The 17,173-nt window shown below is 59.8% G+C and overlaps 1 protein-coding gene across 1 annotated transcript; it reads left to right on the forward strand.

Moving 5' to 3' along the window:
- The first annotated feature begins 2,202 nt into the window (after positions 1 to 2,202).
- Positions 2,203 to 16,158, forward strand: LRPAP1 (LDL receptor related protein associated protein 1). Its single transcript, XM_036853463.1, has 8 exons — positions 2,203 to 2,460; positions 7,501 to 7,645; positions 9,309 to 9,433; positions 9,705 to 9,825; positions 10,183 to 10,341; positions 11,574 to 11,656; positions 12,784 to 12,960; positions 15,713 to 16,158. The coding sequence occupies exons 1-8, from the start codon at positions 2,251 to 2,253 to the stop codon at positions 15,773 to 15,775; spliced, it is 1,083 nt and encodes a 360-aa protein (XP_036709358.1). The 5' UTR covers positions 2,203 to 2,250; the 3' UTR covers positions 15,776 to 16,158.
- The last annotated feature ends 1,015 nt before the right edge of the window (positions 16,159 to 17,173 follow it).

Consider the following 17,173-nt stretch of genomic DNA (forward strand, 5'->3'; position numbering starts at 1 on the left):
GCAACCAAATAAATAAATAAATTTTTTTAAAAAAATAATAAAAATTTAAAAAAATTTTAAATGATACAAATGAACTTATTTACAAAACAGAAATAGACTCACAGACATGGAAAATGAACTTATGGTTACCAAAGGGGAAAGAGGGGGGAGGGATAAATTGGGAGTTTGGGATTAACAGTTATACACTACTGTATATAAAATACATAAACAACAAAGACCTACTGTATAGCACAGGGAACTATAGTCAATATCTTGTAATAACCTATAATTGAAAAGAATCTGGAAAAGAATATATATATATATATATATATATATATATATATATATAAAACTAAAACACTTTGCTGTACACCTGAAACTAACACAACGTTATAAATCAACTATACTTCAATTAAAAAAAAAGTAACTAAATATCAATTCCTGGGACTTCCCTGGTTGTCCAATGGTTAAGACCCAACACTTCCACTGTAGGGGGCACAGGTTCAATCCTGGGTCGGGAAACTAAGATCTAAGATCCCGCAAGCTGGTGCAGCACGGCCAAAAAAAAAAAAAACAATTCCTCCCAAGGCGCCCAGGTTTTCTCCACTCCCTTCCTTTGCCCTCATCGACCCTCCACTTGGAATGCTCTCCTGTTACCTAAAAACTGGGTTTGCCTCTTAGTGGGTGTCAAGCCAAAACACACAGTCAAGTCAAGAAGTGGGAGAAGGATTTATTACTTGCAGTAAGTAAGGAGAACATCGAGGCTACTTCCCAAAACAGTGTCGCCCTGAACAGCAAAATTGGGGAAGCTTTAAGCTAAGGGAACATGCATATTCATGAGGGGGCTTGTGCAGGAGGAATTTAGCATAGAACTGGGGCAAGAGTCATCCTAGGTTGACAGTCCAGGTCTTCGTTGATTGAAGCCGGCAAAGATCAGTATCGTCCATTCTCTGGCTCCAGTTAGTCTGGTGGTCGATTGTCCGAGGAGGTTCGGACCCTGTAAAACAGCTCGAGAATACGTATCAGACTAATCTTTACCTTTGAAACAGAACTGGGAGTCTTTATGACTGATTTAGTATCTCCGATACGGTTGAATTATTTTCCTGGCCTGGTAATAGCTGTTTGCTCTTACATTCTTTTGTTTCCTTAAAATCATTAACTACTGAGACCTGTTCTTTCGCAAAGGCAAGCATTGTGGCCAGGCTTAGATTACAACATGGCCTACACCTAAAGTGGCTTCTCTTATGTCAAGAAAGCTATGCCTGGTTCTCTTTCTTTGGGGACTCCCTTGTCCCCCATCTGCCTGCACTACCTCCCAGGCACAGTCCAGCGTCCTTACCAGATGGGCTCACCCTGTCCCTTCTCGAACCATCAAAGCACCTAGGGGGTGCCTCTACCCGACCCTATAAGCTACTTTAGGGCAGCAATCTGCTTCTCACTCTTTCCGTTTCCTGCTCTTCCCCCAGGTCACTGACCGGCTCACTGGCCCCATCAAATTGGCTGCGTTCAATTTTGCTCGATTTACTAGACAACAGCAGGTGGGAAGAAAGCAAACAGGTACACAAGTCTCTCTAATACAGAACAAGTGCATGGAAGATAAGCGGGATGCAGTTCAAAGACAAGTGTTGGGGTGCCAGCGCTCCTGGGTCATGGGGAAAGCTTCGGGGGGACGGGAGTGAGAAGACCCCGGACCCCTGGGGCTCCCTGTGCCTCCGCTGTTTTCCTCTGACAAGTGAAGGAGCGGGCTGGGTGGGTCTAGAGTTCCTGACAGAGACACTGACGCTGGAGTGCCGAGCAGAGGCCACCTTCCGGAGACCATAATGACAAGGAAGGCTCAGACCAAGGCAGATGACACAGAAACAATCTAAGGTGCAGCAGACACGCTCCCGATTTCTGAACTGTTTACTCTTTCTACGGAGTCGAAGGGAAAGGGCGCTCCGGTCAATCCGGGCTGCGGGGTCGGGGCTCTTTTCTCCACCAAGTCCGCAGCAAACCCACCCCAGCTAGGGCAGCACTAGCCGCACTCGGCGGCGCCGGCGTCATGAGGCCGCGGCGTGGTTGCCTAGGAAACGCCCCCGTGCCTCCGCAGGGTTCCCCGGGCCTTGTAGTCCGCCGGCCGCCTCTCTTAGACAGGCCGCGCGGGGGAGAGACTACAACTCCCAGGAGGCAGCGCGGCGGGGCCTCGGGGCGGGGCGGGGCCTGGTGGGCGGGGCCGGGCTAGGGCCTTTTCCCTCCCGCAGCTCTCGGGGTCTCCGCATCTGGAGGAGGAAGATGGCGGCGCGGATGGTTCGAATCGGGCTGCGCGAGCTCCGGCGGCCGCCGCTACTACTGCTGCTGCTGCTCCTCGGGCCGTGGCCGGCGGCGGGCCACGGCGGCAAGTACTCGCGGGAGAAGAATGAGCCCGAGCCTTCCTCGAAGCGCGAGACCGGGGGGGAGTTCCGCATGGAGAAGCTGAACCAGCTGTGGGAGAAGGCCCAGCGGGTGAGCGGCGGCCGGGCCCCTCTACCTCGGGGGTCCGCGGGGCCGGGGCTTCCTCTACCTCGGGGGTCCGCGGGGCCGGGGCTTTCTCTACCTCGGGGGTCCGCGGGGCCGGGGCTTCCTCTACCTCGGGGGTCCGCGGGGCCGGGGCTTCCTCTACCTCGGGGGTCCGCGGGGCCGGGGCTTTCTCTAGTTTCGCGGGTCCGCAGGGCCGGGGCTTCCTCTACCTCGGGGGTCCGCGGGGCCGGGGCTTTCTCTAGTTTCGGGGGTCCGCGGGGCAGGGGCTTCCTTTAATCCTGGGATCAGCGGAGCCCGGATCGGGGTCTCTTCTAATCCTGGGGTCCCCGGGGCCCGGATCTCCTCTAACTTTGGGGGTCTACGGGGCCGGGGCTTTGAGCCTTTGACAGCCTCAGACCTGCCCGCAGATGTAGGTGTGGGTACCCCTTGCCTGGCGCCTCCGGGAAAAGGGACCCTGGTCTGGTGATGACAGGCGAAGGCTGGGGAGGCCTTGGTGCCTGGGCAGAAGGGCTGCCCCGCCAGTTTGAACTGGCAGCTTTGCAGCTGAGGCCGAGATCCCTCCAGGTCTCCTGCCTTGCAGGTTTTTGCCTTTTCTCCTACATCGTATTTCTCTGTATGGAGAAACAAGAAAAACGGGGGATACTGAGCATGAAGCAAGCCCAAGGACAGCAGAAATCCTAGAAGCAAGCCAGTTCTTGTGAAATCGGGTGAGGGGAGATGGTGAGGTGAGAGGAGAACACCTGAAACTTAAGACGCTAGTGAACTAAATCCGACTGACTGTTCTCATTTTAGAGAAGAAAGCAACTAAGCCCAGAGGGCAAAGGGCGCCTCCAAGGTCACTCCGCCTGGGGGTAGAATTGGGACTACAGCTTGCTGCTTGGGGTGTGACCTGGACCATCGGCCTCCTCGTTAACATAACGGCCCCTCCTTTGTTAGGTGGGGTTTGTTTTTAGTGAAATGGCCATTTACAAACTCCCCCCAACCCTGTGGGCCTCAGCGTCTTTAGATCCAGTCTTCCAGTTTTAAGCATTCCCGAGTCCTTGAGAAGGAGAGTAAAACAAAGTAAGGACTAAGTTTTGGAAGAGAGGAGAAACCGGCGGGAAAGAAAGGCGGGGGGAGGGGCAAAGGCTGGGGAAGGGATGTGGCAGGGAGATTGCAGGGCAGGCAGGGGCGAGTGGATGCCCCCAGGCCCAGCGCTGTTCCCAGACCAGTGGCCCTGAGGATTCTGCGGGGGGCCCAGCTGTCAGGGCCCACTGTGTGTGTGCAGCCTGCCCGGGTGAGAGAGAGCACTCTGGGCTGGAGAACCAGGGGGGCTTCCTGGAGGAAGGGGATCTTGTGTCCAGGAACCTGCCCTGAGCCCTTCTGCTTGCAGGGCTGTCCTGGTCAGCCCCGCCTTGTCCGTCCAGATGCTGCTTTGCATCTGCCAGCCTGGGCAGCCTCTTCACACCTCCTGGCCGTCACCTGCCCTCGAGCTGCACCCGCCTGAACCCGCCACCCCCCCATGCTCAGTCCGCTGTTGACCTGAGCAGCCTCAGGTCACATCTGTCCGAGAGAGTCTGACTCGGTTCTCCAGGAACCCCAACCCTGCCCCAGGCTTGGACGGACAGGCCTTGAACTGGATGACCTTTCTGGGCCCCTTGGCCCTGAATTCTACAATTGCACGTACAAGTCTCTTCTGAACGAAATGTGCAGACCTTCCAGGGTGGGGTCCATGCCTGGTGGCATTTTCTGGGTCCCTCCTCACATCGGACGCCTCGCGCGGGTAGGCAGACCCACGGAATACTAGCTGGCCTGTCCCAGGCCCTCTAGGCTGAGAAGCTTCAAGGGCGGCGGCGGAGCTGGTCCCGGGTGGCGAGCTGTGCAGTCCTCAAGCCGTGCCAGGCCAGGGTGGGCACTCCTGCTGCTCAGAGCCGGTGCCCAGGGCGGTGAGGGGCGCCCGGCACACCTGTGCCAGGGTTCTCAGCCTTGGATAACGTGCTCTCTGAAAACATCAAGTGTTTCTTTGTTTTCTAAATATGAAACAATTTCATAGTATGTCATGCCTAGCGTGTACCCAGGGTGAGGGAGACGAGTCTGATGAAGGCGCCCGCCTCGCCCTCTCTTTCCAGCCCACCTTCTACGGGGGTGGGGGGCAAGTCCCGCTTTGGTCCACAGATGGCATGGTAGGGGGCCTCCCCACCCTGAGACTACCAGGGAACTACTGGTGTTGCTTCATCACAGCCCAGCATCTCCAGTCTTGACTTGCTGTGAAATTGTGCAGTTCTTCTTGATCCAAGCGCTTTAGAAGAGCTGTGGGCCAGACGGCAGGCACAGGGTTACTTCCAGAGCCTCGTGGGTCTTGTGACCTCTCCCGGGGTGTCGCAAGGCTCCTGAGCAGGGAGCGGCCGGAGCCGTCCTTGGAGCTCTGGGGGGTGGGTGAAGCCGTGGGAAGTCGTCCCGGGGGGTGCCCCTGTGGAGATGTCTGGATGGCGTCTCCCTTCCGGGGTTGCCGCGTGCGTGCGTGCGTGTGTGTGCGTGTGTGTGTGTGTGCGCGCGCGCGCGTGAATTATGTCTCAACCCCGCTGTCCCTGTGTGCGGCCTTGTTCTCTGCACCCAGGCACCACATCCTCTGCTCCAGGGAGGACTCAGGGAGGGCCGGCCGAGCGACCAGGAGTCACCTGTACACCCGGCACTCCTGTCCCTACAGCAGCTTAGAGGCGGGCAGGGCTGTGTTCTGTCCTCGGGGCTGCTTCGCGGACTTAGGGACGCTGTGAGCAAGGGGGCTTTCAGCTCAGAGTGCGGAGCTGTGGCTGGAGGCCGAGGCTTGCGTGGACGCTGGTTCCCAGGGACTTGTTTCGGTTTTTTTGTTTTGTTTTGGTTTGGTTTTTTACCATTTTTTTGAGGTATGGTTGACCTCCAAAAAGCTGTACGTATTTAATGAGTTTGGAGGTAAGTGTACATCCCTGAAACCAGCACCCCCATCTGTGCCGTGAATGCACCCACACCCGTCACCTCCCAGAGTATCCTCCCGCCCTCCAGTTTGTGTGTGTGTGTGTGTGTGTGTGTGTGTGTGTGTGTGTGAGATAAGAACTTAAGGTAAGATCTACCCTCTTGGCGAATTTTTGAATAATAAGTACGCGATGTAAATAGCGGAGAGTGTTGTGCTGTGCACTGAGCCTTGGGACTGACGCTGCATAACTGACTTTGTGCCCTTTGACCCGCACCTTCCATCCCCTCTTGGCTGTTGTGAATAGTGCTGCAGTGAGCATGGGACCACAGATCTTTCTTCAAGGTCCTGATTTCAGTTCCTTCAGATAAATACCCAGACGTGGGATTGCTGGATCACAGTGTATTGATCGTTCTCGTCTTCATTTTTGAGGCACCTCCGTACTGTTCTCCACAGTGACGGCACCAGTTTGCATTCCTTCCAGCAGTGCACGAGGGTTCCCTTTTCTTCTCATCCTCACCAACAGTTGTTGTTTTCTGTTTGTTTCCCATAGTAACCATTAGCTCATGGGTGTGAGGTGGTACCTCATTGGGGTTGGACTTGCATTTCCCCGATGATTCGTGACGTGGAGCGTCTTTCCATGTACCTGTTGGCCATTTGGATGTTGTGTTTGGAGCAATATTTATTCAAGGTCTTCACCTATTTTTTTAAAAAATCAGGTCATTCTATTCAACGTAGTAGTGCAAGTTCTAGTCAGAACAGCTAGGGAAGAAAAAAGAAATGACAGTCATCCAAATCAGAAAGGAAGAGGTAAAAGTATCTGTTTGCAGATGATGTGATCTTATATGCAGAAAACCCTAAAGACTTCACGAAATAACTTAGATCTAGTTAACAAAGTCACCGCAGTTACAGGATACGGAATCAACATACAAGCCTTGGTTGCATTTCTGTACACCAGCATCAAACTCTCTGAAAAGGAAATTAACAAAACAATCCCATTTACGGTAGCAGCAGAAAGGATAAAGTACCCAGTGACCTTTCGCTGTGTGTCCTGGGCCAGTTCTTAACCTCCCTGGGCCTCAGTTTACCCGAGCAGCCTGCAGGGTGATTGTGAAAGTTGCAGAGGCAGAGGAGAAGGTGCCGGGCTCGTGAGGCCCCGGGCTGAGAGCAGCTCCGTGGAGGGCGCTGTGCTCACCCTGAGCCTTGGGCCGAGGGCGTCCAGGATGCGGGCCCGGCCCGCCGCTGAGAGCGGCTTCCTCCTGCCCAGCTGCTTGTCTCATGGGTGTAGGTGATTTACTCCGCTTTAATATTTGACAGAGCCTGCTTTGCATTTGGTGTCTATTAACCGGTTCTTTTCACGGGAGCCATTAACATTTAACTTCAAGTTAAGGAGGTTAGGAGGGTCCGGAGAGTGGCCTTTTTTGCCTGGGCTCCGTGCCTGCCGTTGGGGGCACCACTGTCGCCCGGGGCGCCTCCAGCCCTGAGCCCGCGGGCCTCCACGTTTCAGAGGAAGGCTGGCACCAGATCACGGCTCACCCTTGTGAGACACAGAGCCTCGGACGCTGCTGGGCACCAGTCTGCAGCTCGGGGCTCCGGCCCGGACGTTGGCGCCTGGGGAGGTGGACAGCCAGGAAAGTGCGCAGGGGTCAGGTCCCGGCGCCCTCGCCCGCTGTCCTGTCATCTGCGGGGAGCGCCTGCCTGGGGTGGCATGGCCATCCGGGGAGCCGGTGCGCCCAAGGGCTACCCAGGGGGAGCCCCGCACTCGCAGCCTCCCCAGGGCCCCGGCTGGGAAGGTGAGGCGTCCTGCGACAGGAGCCCCTGGGCCACCAGCACCTGCACACTCAGGCCGCTGGTGGCGGGCGGCTCCCTGGGGACTTGGGATCTGACGAGGCTGGAGAGCGGCCTCGGGGTGTAAGGGCCGGTGGTCTTCACGCTGCGGGCAGAGGTCCCTTTGAGGTTCTCGTGCGGGAGCACATGCAGGATTTTGGCCACCTGGGACCCTGGCTCCGCCTCCCCGTCTCTGGCGTCTGCCCTCCGAGGTCGCTGTCGCTGGTCATCGTTCAACTGGGGATCACGTGTCCTCTTTTCTCCTCCTGCAGCTTGATCTTCCTCCTTTGAAGTTGTCCGAGCTCCATGCTGATCTGAAGATACAAGAACGGGACGAGTTCAAGTGGAAGAAATTGAAGGCTGAAGGCCTGGATGAAGATGGAGAGAAAGAGGCAAAGCTTGCCCGCAGTCTCAACGGTATGTCTCTTCTCAGTCCAAGGGCAGCGGTCACCCAGGCTCGGGTCCCAGCTTCTTACTCTGACTTGGTTTGTGGGTAAGACGAGAGTCGGGGCTGTCCTCGTGAGCCTGGCCCTGGCAAGGTGACCCTCAGCCACGGGCAGGCACAGCTGCCAGGCTGTCCCGTGCAGGCTCTTGGCACGTGGGAGGGAGGGCCAGGGCGAGGACGTCTGGCCGCGTTAGCGCACAAGCAACCAGGGCTGCTTGGTCCAGGGAGGCGCCTGGGATGGCCAGATGCCCACGGTCACCTGGACGAGGAAGCGGGGCTGTTCCCAGGGTCTGGCCGTGTGAAGAGCACAGCCCTCGCCGGTCCGAGCCTTGTGGCCCCTGTGGCCCACCCTGCATCTAGGGCTCCCGGTGCGTCCAGGTGGCCCGGGGCTGGGAGATGGAGGAGCGTGGGGGGCAGGGAGAGGCGGCTGGTGGTCAGCTCCCTCCCCGCGATGCCCGCACCGCAGGCTGGACTCCAGGAACACTCACTCATCACAGCTCACTCTCAAGGCTCCCAGTGGGCTGAGCTTCTGGGCAGGGTGAGTTCTGAGGCACAGGCAGTGTAGACAGGGAGGTGAAGCCCCGGGAGGTGAAGCCCCAGGGGGCGAGGTCAGGCTGAGCAGGGCACTCCCTGGGCTGGCTCAGCTGAGGGTGGGCCCCAGGGCGAGGAGCTGGGTGTGGAGGCCACGCAGGTGGGCCGCGGGGCCCCCGTGGGGACCACTCGTGTCCAGCACTTGTCAGAGGGGGTGCTGGGGGTCAGGGGTCAGGTGGGCCACTGCTCGGATGAGGACCTCAGGGATCGAGCACAGGGGAAAGGGAAGCCCGGATCCAGAGGGGCCCGCGTGTGGCCTGGAGGAGACAGTGGGGACTGTCTGCAGACGGGAGGAAGGACGCCCGTTCCTTCAGAGCAGGGCGGGCGGGGCGGGAGGAGATGCTGGGAGGGGCGTCCTCCAGGGCAGAGCCAGCAGCCCGGCCCCGCTGAGGAGGGCTGAGGGCTGCTTCCGGGTCCACGAGGCACCCGCCGCGTCGTGTTGGTGACGCTGGTGCTGAGACGCAGGCCTCTGGGCGGCGCTGTGTCGTGGCGCTACTGACAGACGACACCTGGTCGCTGCCCCACAGTGACCGGCCAGCAGCAGGCTGGAGCCAGTGTCCCCTCCCGGCTACCGCTGTTAACTTTCCACCGGAAGCTGCCGACGCTGAGGTTTCTCCTTGTAGAAAATCTTTTCTGCAAATAAAAATATGATTTGGGCCGTGGAAGAGCTTCCCCTGGTCACCGCCCCGTCCATTCAGTGAACTGTCGTCCTCTCCCGCCCTCGCTGGAGTTCGCCCACGACAGGAACGGGCTGCGGGTTTGGTTTTGCAAGCCTGTGAGGCTGGTCCTACAGGCAGTGCCGGGGAGCTGAGCCCGTCCTGCCGCGCGCGCTCTCCACCGCGGGTCGGGGGACGGAGGGGTTGGCCGGAAGCACGCGGCGGGAGCCCCGAGGCCGCCAGTGTGTGCTGGCGGGGGTTGGCGGAGCGGGACCCTGGGTTTGTTCACGCTCCTTCCGCTGGGTCCTGAGTGGGCAGGAGAGCTGGGCGGGCGGAGGAAGGGGCGGCCCCCAGACCACGGCCTCGACCCCCTCCCACACTCTCCTAGTCATCCTGGCCAAGTACGGTCTGGACGGGAGGAAGGACGCCCGGGCCGTGAGCAGCAACTTGATCAGCCACGGCCCCGCCGACCACAGCCTGGAGGACCCCCGGCTGGAGAAGCTGTGGCACAAGGTACCCTCGGCGCTGCCATCTGCCTTGGAGGCGTCGGGCCTTGGCTTTTGGTTTCCTGCCCCCGCGTCCCCTAGCGAAGGGGGATAAAGGCCGAGACCTGGGCCTGAGCACTCCACCCAGGAGCAAGGGTCCTGCCTGGCCTGCGGGAGTGATCCACAGGGGCACCCGCGTAACTAACCCCAGGTGGGCATGGCTGGCAGGGTGCACCCCGAGGTGTGGACAGGTGAGCACGGCCCACGGGGGTGTTCACTGGAGGTGGCTTTCCTTCCAGGCGAAGACCTCTGGGAAGTTCTCCAGTGAAGAACTGGACAAGCTGTGGCGGGAGCTCCAGCATCACAAGGAGAAGGTCCAGGAGTACAACGTCCTGCTGGAGACCCTGAGCAGGACCGAAGGTGCTCCCCGCAGGCGGCCCTGGCTCCAGAGTGTTCCAGAACAGAGCTGCTGGGGGGCTGGGGGCAGTGCCATGCTGTCAGGCCTCCCAGCTTTCCGAGCAGGAATCTCAGCGTTTAGGAGCCCGTCGGGGTGCCTACGCGCGTCTGTGGGCGTGGGTTCAGATGAACCTGTTGTGCGGTGCCATGGGCCACCGCTCCTGTCACCACCGGCGTGACTTCAGGGGGACTTGTGGGGGGCTCGGGACCCGCCCCGAGAGAGGCAGCGGGGCTGGGGCTGCGGCGCTCCACGACATCTAGACGGAGCTCCGCGGGCGGCCCAGGGCCGGCCCTCACGGCCTCCTGCCTCTGGCTCCGCAGAAATCCACGAAAACGTCATCAGCCCCGTGGACGTGAGCCGCGCCAAGGAGGACGCGCTGCAGGCGGGCCACGCCGAGCTGAAGGACAAGCTGCGGGACATCAGCCAGGGCTTCGACCGCCTGCGGAGGGTCAGCCTCCAGGGCTACGGCGACCAGGCCGGTGAGCCCGCGCCCCGCTGCCCGGCACCCGGGTGACGGCCGCGGAGCCCCTCCAGCCCCTCCGCCCCCAGGGCCACACCTGGGCTGCTCTCTCTCTCCTGGAAGGTGCACGCACCTTTATTTCCAGCCCCACGGCGTCCTTTGACCCTCACGGGGGCCCGCGGCCCCGCGCGCTGGGATGGCTGCTCTGCTCCCGTGCAGACGGCTCGCTGCTGGGGGCCGAGGCCGGAGCTCCTCGCTGGGCGCCGCCCCCCGGAGGATGGCCCGGGCCTGTGCGCGCGTCTCCCGCGGGAGCCCGCGGCTCAAGCCTGGCGCGGGCTTGCAGGAAGCCGGCCAGGCGCTCTTGTACCGTCTTCTGTCGCCCGTCCGTTCCTTCTCCGGCCTGTTTCCCGAGCACTGGCCAGGTGGTGGGTGCTGCTCTCGACACGGGGGTGCAGCGGGGACGCGAGGTGGGCTCCCTGCCCCTCTACATGGCCCGGGTGCCCCGGGGCACGACTCTGCCCTGCTGGGCTCGCTCACCCGCCGTGGTGAGGGGACCAGACTGCCGTGTGGACCCGCTGTGCTGATCTGCTGAAATGCCAGGGAGCAGGGACCCCAAGGGCCTGGCCGTGCGGAGGAGCCGGGCAGCTCATGCTGTGCCTCGGCCCCTCCCCTCCCGGGGCTGCATCCAGCCGGCCCCTGCTGCTGGCCTGCCGAGTCCCTCCAGCAGCGCCCCAGGGCCCCGGGCAGCAGGAAGGGTCTGCCGCTGGGGAGGTGGGACAGCTGGTGAGATGACCGCCGGGCGGGCCGCCGTGGGAGGGAGGCGGGTGACAAGCCCACATCCTCGCCCCGTGCTCGCAGGAGGGGTGACTGAAGTCACGGGGTCCCTTCCATTTGGTTTACTTTGCTTCAGAGCTACAGGGGCAGGCAGTGCCTGAGCCTCAGCCTGGAGCTGCGGGTAGGGGTACCCACAGTCTGAACCGCACCCCCCTGCAACGTTCCACCTGCTGGCTCGCGCAAGTGCTCCCGTGCCCCGGGCAGCAGCGGCTCGACCAGGGGCTGGGAGGGCATCGCCGAGGCCCCCTCAGCGGGTCCCGGGATCCGCAGACCGAACGTGCATGGAAGGAGTGCTTGGTCTGCTTCCAGAGGGCGCTTGCGCACAAGCACCGTGCACTGTGCAGGTGGCCTGTGTGGCCCCGGGCGTCCCGGGCTGCCGCCGTGCAGGTCTCCAAGCCTGCCTTTGGTCCTTCACAGGGTTCGAGGAGCCTCGGGTGCTGGACCTGTGGGACATGGCCCAGTCGGCCAACTTCACCGAGAAGGAGCTGGAGGCCTTTCGGGTAGGGACGGCCTCGGCCACGGGGTCTGGCGGCATCTCTCCCAGTGGACTTTCTGATAATGTGGGGAAGGTCCTCTTCTTTAGTCCCAGCAGATCAGCGTTTTCACAGGAACATTCTCTCTCCTTGCCCTCTGTGTCCCTCTGCCGCCCTGGTTGGCAACCCGTGTGGGACAAAGCTGGCCTCCGGTGAACAGACAGTGTGGCTTCAGGGCATCTGCTCAGTTTTGGGTGCACTGGGCGTGAGGCCGGGGCTTGTGGGACGAGCGAATTGAGAGGGATTTGGAGGAGGAGCCAGTAGGACCCTGCGGGGCCGCGGTGCTGGGCCCGGAGGGAGGAAGGGTCTTTGGGTCACCTGGGCATTGCCTCCAGGTGTGTTCTGCTGTGGCAAAGCTGCCACAGGTCAGGGGGTCAGGGATCAAGGAAGGGCACAGGCCCGTGGGTGTGAAGCTTCCGTCTCCTTGGACAGGAGTGCAGGGAGAGGGGAGCCTGCCCGGGGCCTGGGGAGTTAAGATCGCTGACGTGTTCAGGAGGTGTCTTGACATGGGCCTGGAGGCACCCCTGCGGGGCGCTGGAGGAGTGTAGGGGTCGGGCCTGGAGGCCCACCTGCGCTGGGGTGGGGGGAGCCTGGAGGCCTGGGGAACGGAGAGGACGGGGGACAGTGCAGGGGTGCCCAGGGCTCAAGCGCCACATGTCAGGCTGGATATGGGGTCAGGGCCAGAGGGAACCAAATGCCTGGCAGGTGCCATTCATCTAGAGGGTGAGGGGTCAGTGGGAGTGGGGAGGGAGCGCATAGGGTTGCAACCCTTGGCCCCTGAAGGCCGTCAGGTTCTCGTGGGTCCCTTTAGAGAGAAGGGCTGCTCACCTGATTCCCATGTGTGTTGCTTCATGATCGCGCGGCAGCCGGGAGGGCGGAGCCTGCCGCCCTGCTCGGCCCCCGGAGCTGTCCCAGGCGGGCTGCACGGGGAACGGGCGCAGGGTGTGCAGCCTTCAGGGCGGGGGAGCCCCGGCCCCAAGCGTGCAGCCACCTGCCCTGGGTGTTCTCCTGAAGCAGCCGTGAAGTTCCATCACGGACCCTAGGTGATAGTAAGAGCACGTTGGGGTAATTCAGTTGTTTAAACATTATTCTAGGAAGAGCTTAAGCACTTTGAAGCCAAAATTGAAAAGCACAACCACTACCAGAAGCAGCTGGAAATTTCCCATCAGAAACTGAAACACGTGGAGAGCTTTGGGGACCAGGAGCACGTGAGCCGGAACAAGGAACGGTACGCCATGTTGGAGGAGAAGACCAAGGAGCTGGGCTACAAGGTGGGTGTGCGGCCGCCAGCCAGGCCTCCGCGGGAGCGGGCACGTGACAGTTCCGTCAGCGCCAGCGCGCCGGCCTCCGGGCCCCCCGGCCTCCCCTCCCTGGGCCTCGGCTCCCCCCTGCAGAGGGAGGGGGTTGTCTCGCCCTCGCGGAGCTCGGTGGGGGCAGCGGCCACGGGACAGGGACTGCCCAGGCCTTCCCACCCCACCTGCCTCTGGGTCTGTTTAGGGCCGCGCTCTGAACCAGGCGAGCAGTGAAGAGGCGCAGACGCGCGAGGCAGGCGGTGGGCGGACAGCCGGGGCTGGAGCCGGGCTCTTCCAGCCGCACCACTGGCATCCTGGCCCCCAAAATATGTGGCCTGTCACTGGTTCTGAAGGTCCTGCGCTCCTGCGAGCTGCCCACGTGGCTTTGGAGGCTCCTGAGTGGACACGGGAGCCAGCGGTTTCCCAAGCGTTCGGCCTGGGGCGCGAGGAGACCGTACTCGGCTCCGGAGCAGTGGCAGGGGTCCCGTGCGGGGCGCTCCTCACATGCGGCTCAGTGGGGCTTGCAAATACCCCAAATGGGGGCGCTGGCTCCGTTATGGGGTGACGTGTGAACCCCAGACAGCGCTCAGGTGTGCAGGACATCGAGACTGAAGCACCCCTCGCTGGGGGACACCTGACCTAGCGGTGCCGCTGCCCTCCCTCCCCTGGTCATTCGTGGTGAACCCACAAATCCAGGCACTAAGACGTGAGGGCCCGTCTGCAGCAGAGCCTCTGGTTTAGGTTAAGTGAGAAAAGGAGGGGCGGGCGGTGTGGACCCTCCGCAGAGCCAGCAGCACGAGCATGGTACGTCGCCACAGATGCCCAGGAAATTGAAAACGGAGGAGCTGGGCCCTGGAGGGAGCCTCCTTTGTGCCTTTTGCGCAGGGATGTGTTATCTATTCAAAAATAAACAAAACTTGAAAAGTGAAAGAAGACCAAAGTACCAAGAAGGAAGGGAGTGTGTGGATTCTTTCCTGTGTTTGGCAGAGCCAAGCAGGGGGAAGCCAGGCACCCCTCGTGGGGCGTCCACCTGCAGGTGACACCGTGACGGACTCCGCAGCGGGGATGAAGAGGGAGCCGGTGCTCCTGGCTTCCCCGACCGTGGAGAAGGGACTCTTGACGTGCCGTGAGCACCGGGGCTGCCAGAGGAGACCTCCCCAGGTCCCCGCCCGGCCCGGGCTCCTGCGCGGAAGGCCGGCAGCACCAGCCTGCGGGGCTCTGTGTGAACTAGGAACAGAGAGCAGAGCCCAGGCCCTTGGACTGCCGCGGCGGTGGCGCCCGCCATCGTGTGATGAGGACAAGCTGGCAGGAGCCGTGGACGAGTCGGGGTCTTCATTTGCTGCTTTTGAAATGACGTGGTACCGTAGGCAGCCCGCCACAACAGACAGGCCCCCCGCAGCCCACGGGGTCACGCCCGGAGCATGAAGCCCTGGTGACCGGAGGGGACCACGGTGCTGGGCCCTGTAGGACGTCTCCTACATGAGCCCCGTACATGTGCTGCCGGCAGGAGCCTCGCCTCAGACCTAGAGGCATGCAGACTGAAAGTGAGCGGGTGGAAAAAGGTATTGCACGCAAATGGAAATCAAAGCCAGGACAGCAGTACTCGCCAGACAAAATAGACTTGAAAACAAAGACTGTAACAGGAGACAAAGGTAGACATTACATAATGGGATCAATCCAAGAAGAAGACGTAACAATTGTTTAAGTGCACCCAACATAGGAGCAACTAAACACATAAAGCAAATATGAACAGACATAAAGGGAGAAATTGACGGTAACAGTAATAGTGGGGGACTTTACCACCCCCCTTACATCAATGGACAGATCATCCAGATAGAAAATCAGTAAGGAAACACAGGCCTTAAGCAACGCATTAGACCAGATGAACGCTATAGATGGAGCATGCCATCCAAAAGCAGAATACACATCCTTCTCAAGTGCACACAGAACATTCTCCAGGACAGATCACATGCTGGGCCACAGAACAAGTCTCAGTAAATTTAAGAAAATCATATCAAGCATCTTTTCCAAACACAACAGCTTGAGACTAGACTCCAAAAAACACAAACACATAGAGGCTAAACAGTATGCTACTAAACAGTCAGTGGGTTGCTGAAGAAATGAAGGAAGAAATTTAAAAATACCTGAAGACAAGCAAAAAGACAACTTTCCCAAACCTAGAGGACACAGCAAAAAAAGAGGGAAGTTTATTGCAATGCAGATCTACCTCAAGAAGTAAGAATCTCGAATAAACAGCCTAACCTTACAGTTGAATTAGAAAAAGAACAGACAAAACCCAAAGTTAGTAGAAGGAAAGGAATCAGGAAGATCAGAACAGAAATAAAGACTAAAAAAAAGAAAGAAAAATAGAAAAGATTAATGAAACTAAGAGCTGGTTCTTTGGAAAGATAAACAAACTGATAAACGTTTATCCAGACTCATCAAGAAGCAAACGAGAAAGGGCCCAAATCAATGAAAGCAGAAATGAGGATGAGGGGGGTGGAGAGCGGAAGCAGCGCTGTTCGTCGCTCTTCTGCTTCTAGCCGTTCATAATGTTCCTTGCGGGCTGTTTGCGGTTAGTGAGCTGCCTTTATGATTTATTTATGATCCGTTCTAGATGGGTGGGTACTTGGACAGCAGGATCACCGAGCTGAGGAGTTCTCAGCGACAGGCTGCGTATCTTGGGTCATGAGCAGATCTGCTAACTGGTTCACCTGTGCTGTTCCTGCAGGTAAAGAAGCATCTGCAGGACCTGTCCAGCCGTATCTCCAGGGCTCGCCACAATGAGCTCTGAGGCCCCGGAGCCTGGCCGGCGGCTCCTGAAGATGGGCCTGGGTGCTCAGGGGTGGCTTGTCACCAGCAGAACCTCAGGGAAGGCGCGATGGGGACTGGCCACGAGGGGCCTGAGTGGGAAGGATAGTGCCGCAGGCCGGGAGGAGGAGCTCCATGATCCCGCCCCGCCCACCCCCCGGCTGGCGGCCCGTGCCCTCAACACAGCCAGCCGTCACCTCGGTTGAGAACGCAGTTCCCAGCTGCCCGTGGAGTGGTGGTCCCCTATGCTACAAGGTCACAGTTTGCATCAAAATCTTAAAAATCTGCCACTGGAAATACTATGTACAGAAGTCTTTACAAATATATTGCAGTATTTAATTAAACCTTGAGGTCATTGAGGTGTCACTGGGTCCCATCTCACTGTGTCTGCTGGGCCAGGGGACTTCAGTCTCAGGTGAGGTGAGTGGCTCCAGGCCACTGTGCCAGCTCCAAGGCCCCTCTTCCGCCCCCAGCCCCACCCCCCCGATCTCTGGCATGAGATGGAGGAGGGGCTGGTGGGCTTGGCTGGGCCCTCCCTGGTCTGGCGCTTTAGTTATGGGGTAGAGACGGCAGGGCAGAGGGGATGGTGCCCTGGCCTCTGACCTGAGCTCCTGCGCCTGCAGGTCAGGGTTGGGAAGAGCCCGACAGCCTGTGGGGCTCCATGTCCAGCGAGAAGGCCCAGTTCAGGGTCGGGTCCACAGCACGCGTGGTTCCAAGAGGATCCACCGGGCGCTGTGTTCCCGTCTTGGCCACGTCTGATCTCAGCTTCAGCACTGGGGCCCACCAAGTGCAGATACCCGTTAGCCGTTCTTACAAGAAAAGCCAAGGGTAACGTGCCAGGCCTCTGTCAGGGCACCGTGAACACGAGTGGGGAGGTGGCCCCATGACAGGCGGCTTGGGTGCAGCCTCGTTCCTCCGTGGGCCGCTTGGCCCGGCGCCAGGCCTGTCCAACACAGGAGGTGGCCCTACCCTGGGCCTTCATGTCATGTCTGCCACCGGCCCGACCGGCTGTTGTGTCCCTCACAGCCCTGGCCAGGCTTCGGGCCGGGCTGGGGCGACTGCACTGAGACACCTGTCGGGCCCAAGGGAGGACTCAGTGCGGGGCTTCCAGGCTGCTCCTGGGAGCTCAGCTCTCAGCCACGCGCTCGGGCACTGGGTCCCGCATGTGCACGCACGGCCCAGCCCTCAGGCTCACGCTTGGCCCAGGACGTGGAGGCAAACAGGGGGTGACCCTCGGTTTACCCTCGGAGGAGCCGACAGCCTAGAGGCAACTCCTGGCTTCAGACGTGTGCAAGGGAAACGGAGGGGCCTTTACTGTGGTTTGTCGTCGCTCTGGCCCTGGAGGAGATGGGTGAGGCAGAAACCCCCCAATTCAAGGGCA

This window comes from Balaenoptera musculus, chromosome 5, assembly GCF_009873245.2.
Source record: "Balaenoptera musculus isolate JJ_BM4_2016_0621 chromosome 5, mBalMus1.pri.v3, whole genome shotgun sequence".
Lineage (NCBI taxonomy): Eukaryota > Metazoa > Chordata > Mammalia > Artiodactyla > Balaenopteridae > Balaenoptera > Balaenoptera musculus.

Coding starts and splice junctions, on each gene's coding strand:
- LRPAP1 (XM_036853463.1), top strand. CDS start 2,251: ATGGCGGCGCGGATGGTTCGAATCGGGCTGCGCGAGCTCCGGCGGCCG. Junction 2,461..7,500: donor TGTGGGAGAAGGCCCAGCGG/GTGAGCGGCGGC, acceptor CTCCTCCTGCAG/CTTGATCTTCCTCCTTTGAA. Junction 7,646..9,308: donor GCTTGCCCGCAGTCTCAACG/GTATGTCTCTTC, acceptor ACACTCTCCTAG/TCATCCTGGCCAAGTACGGT.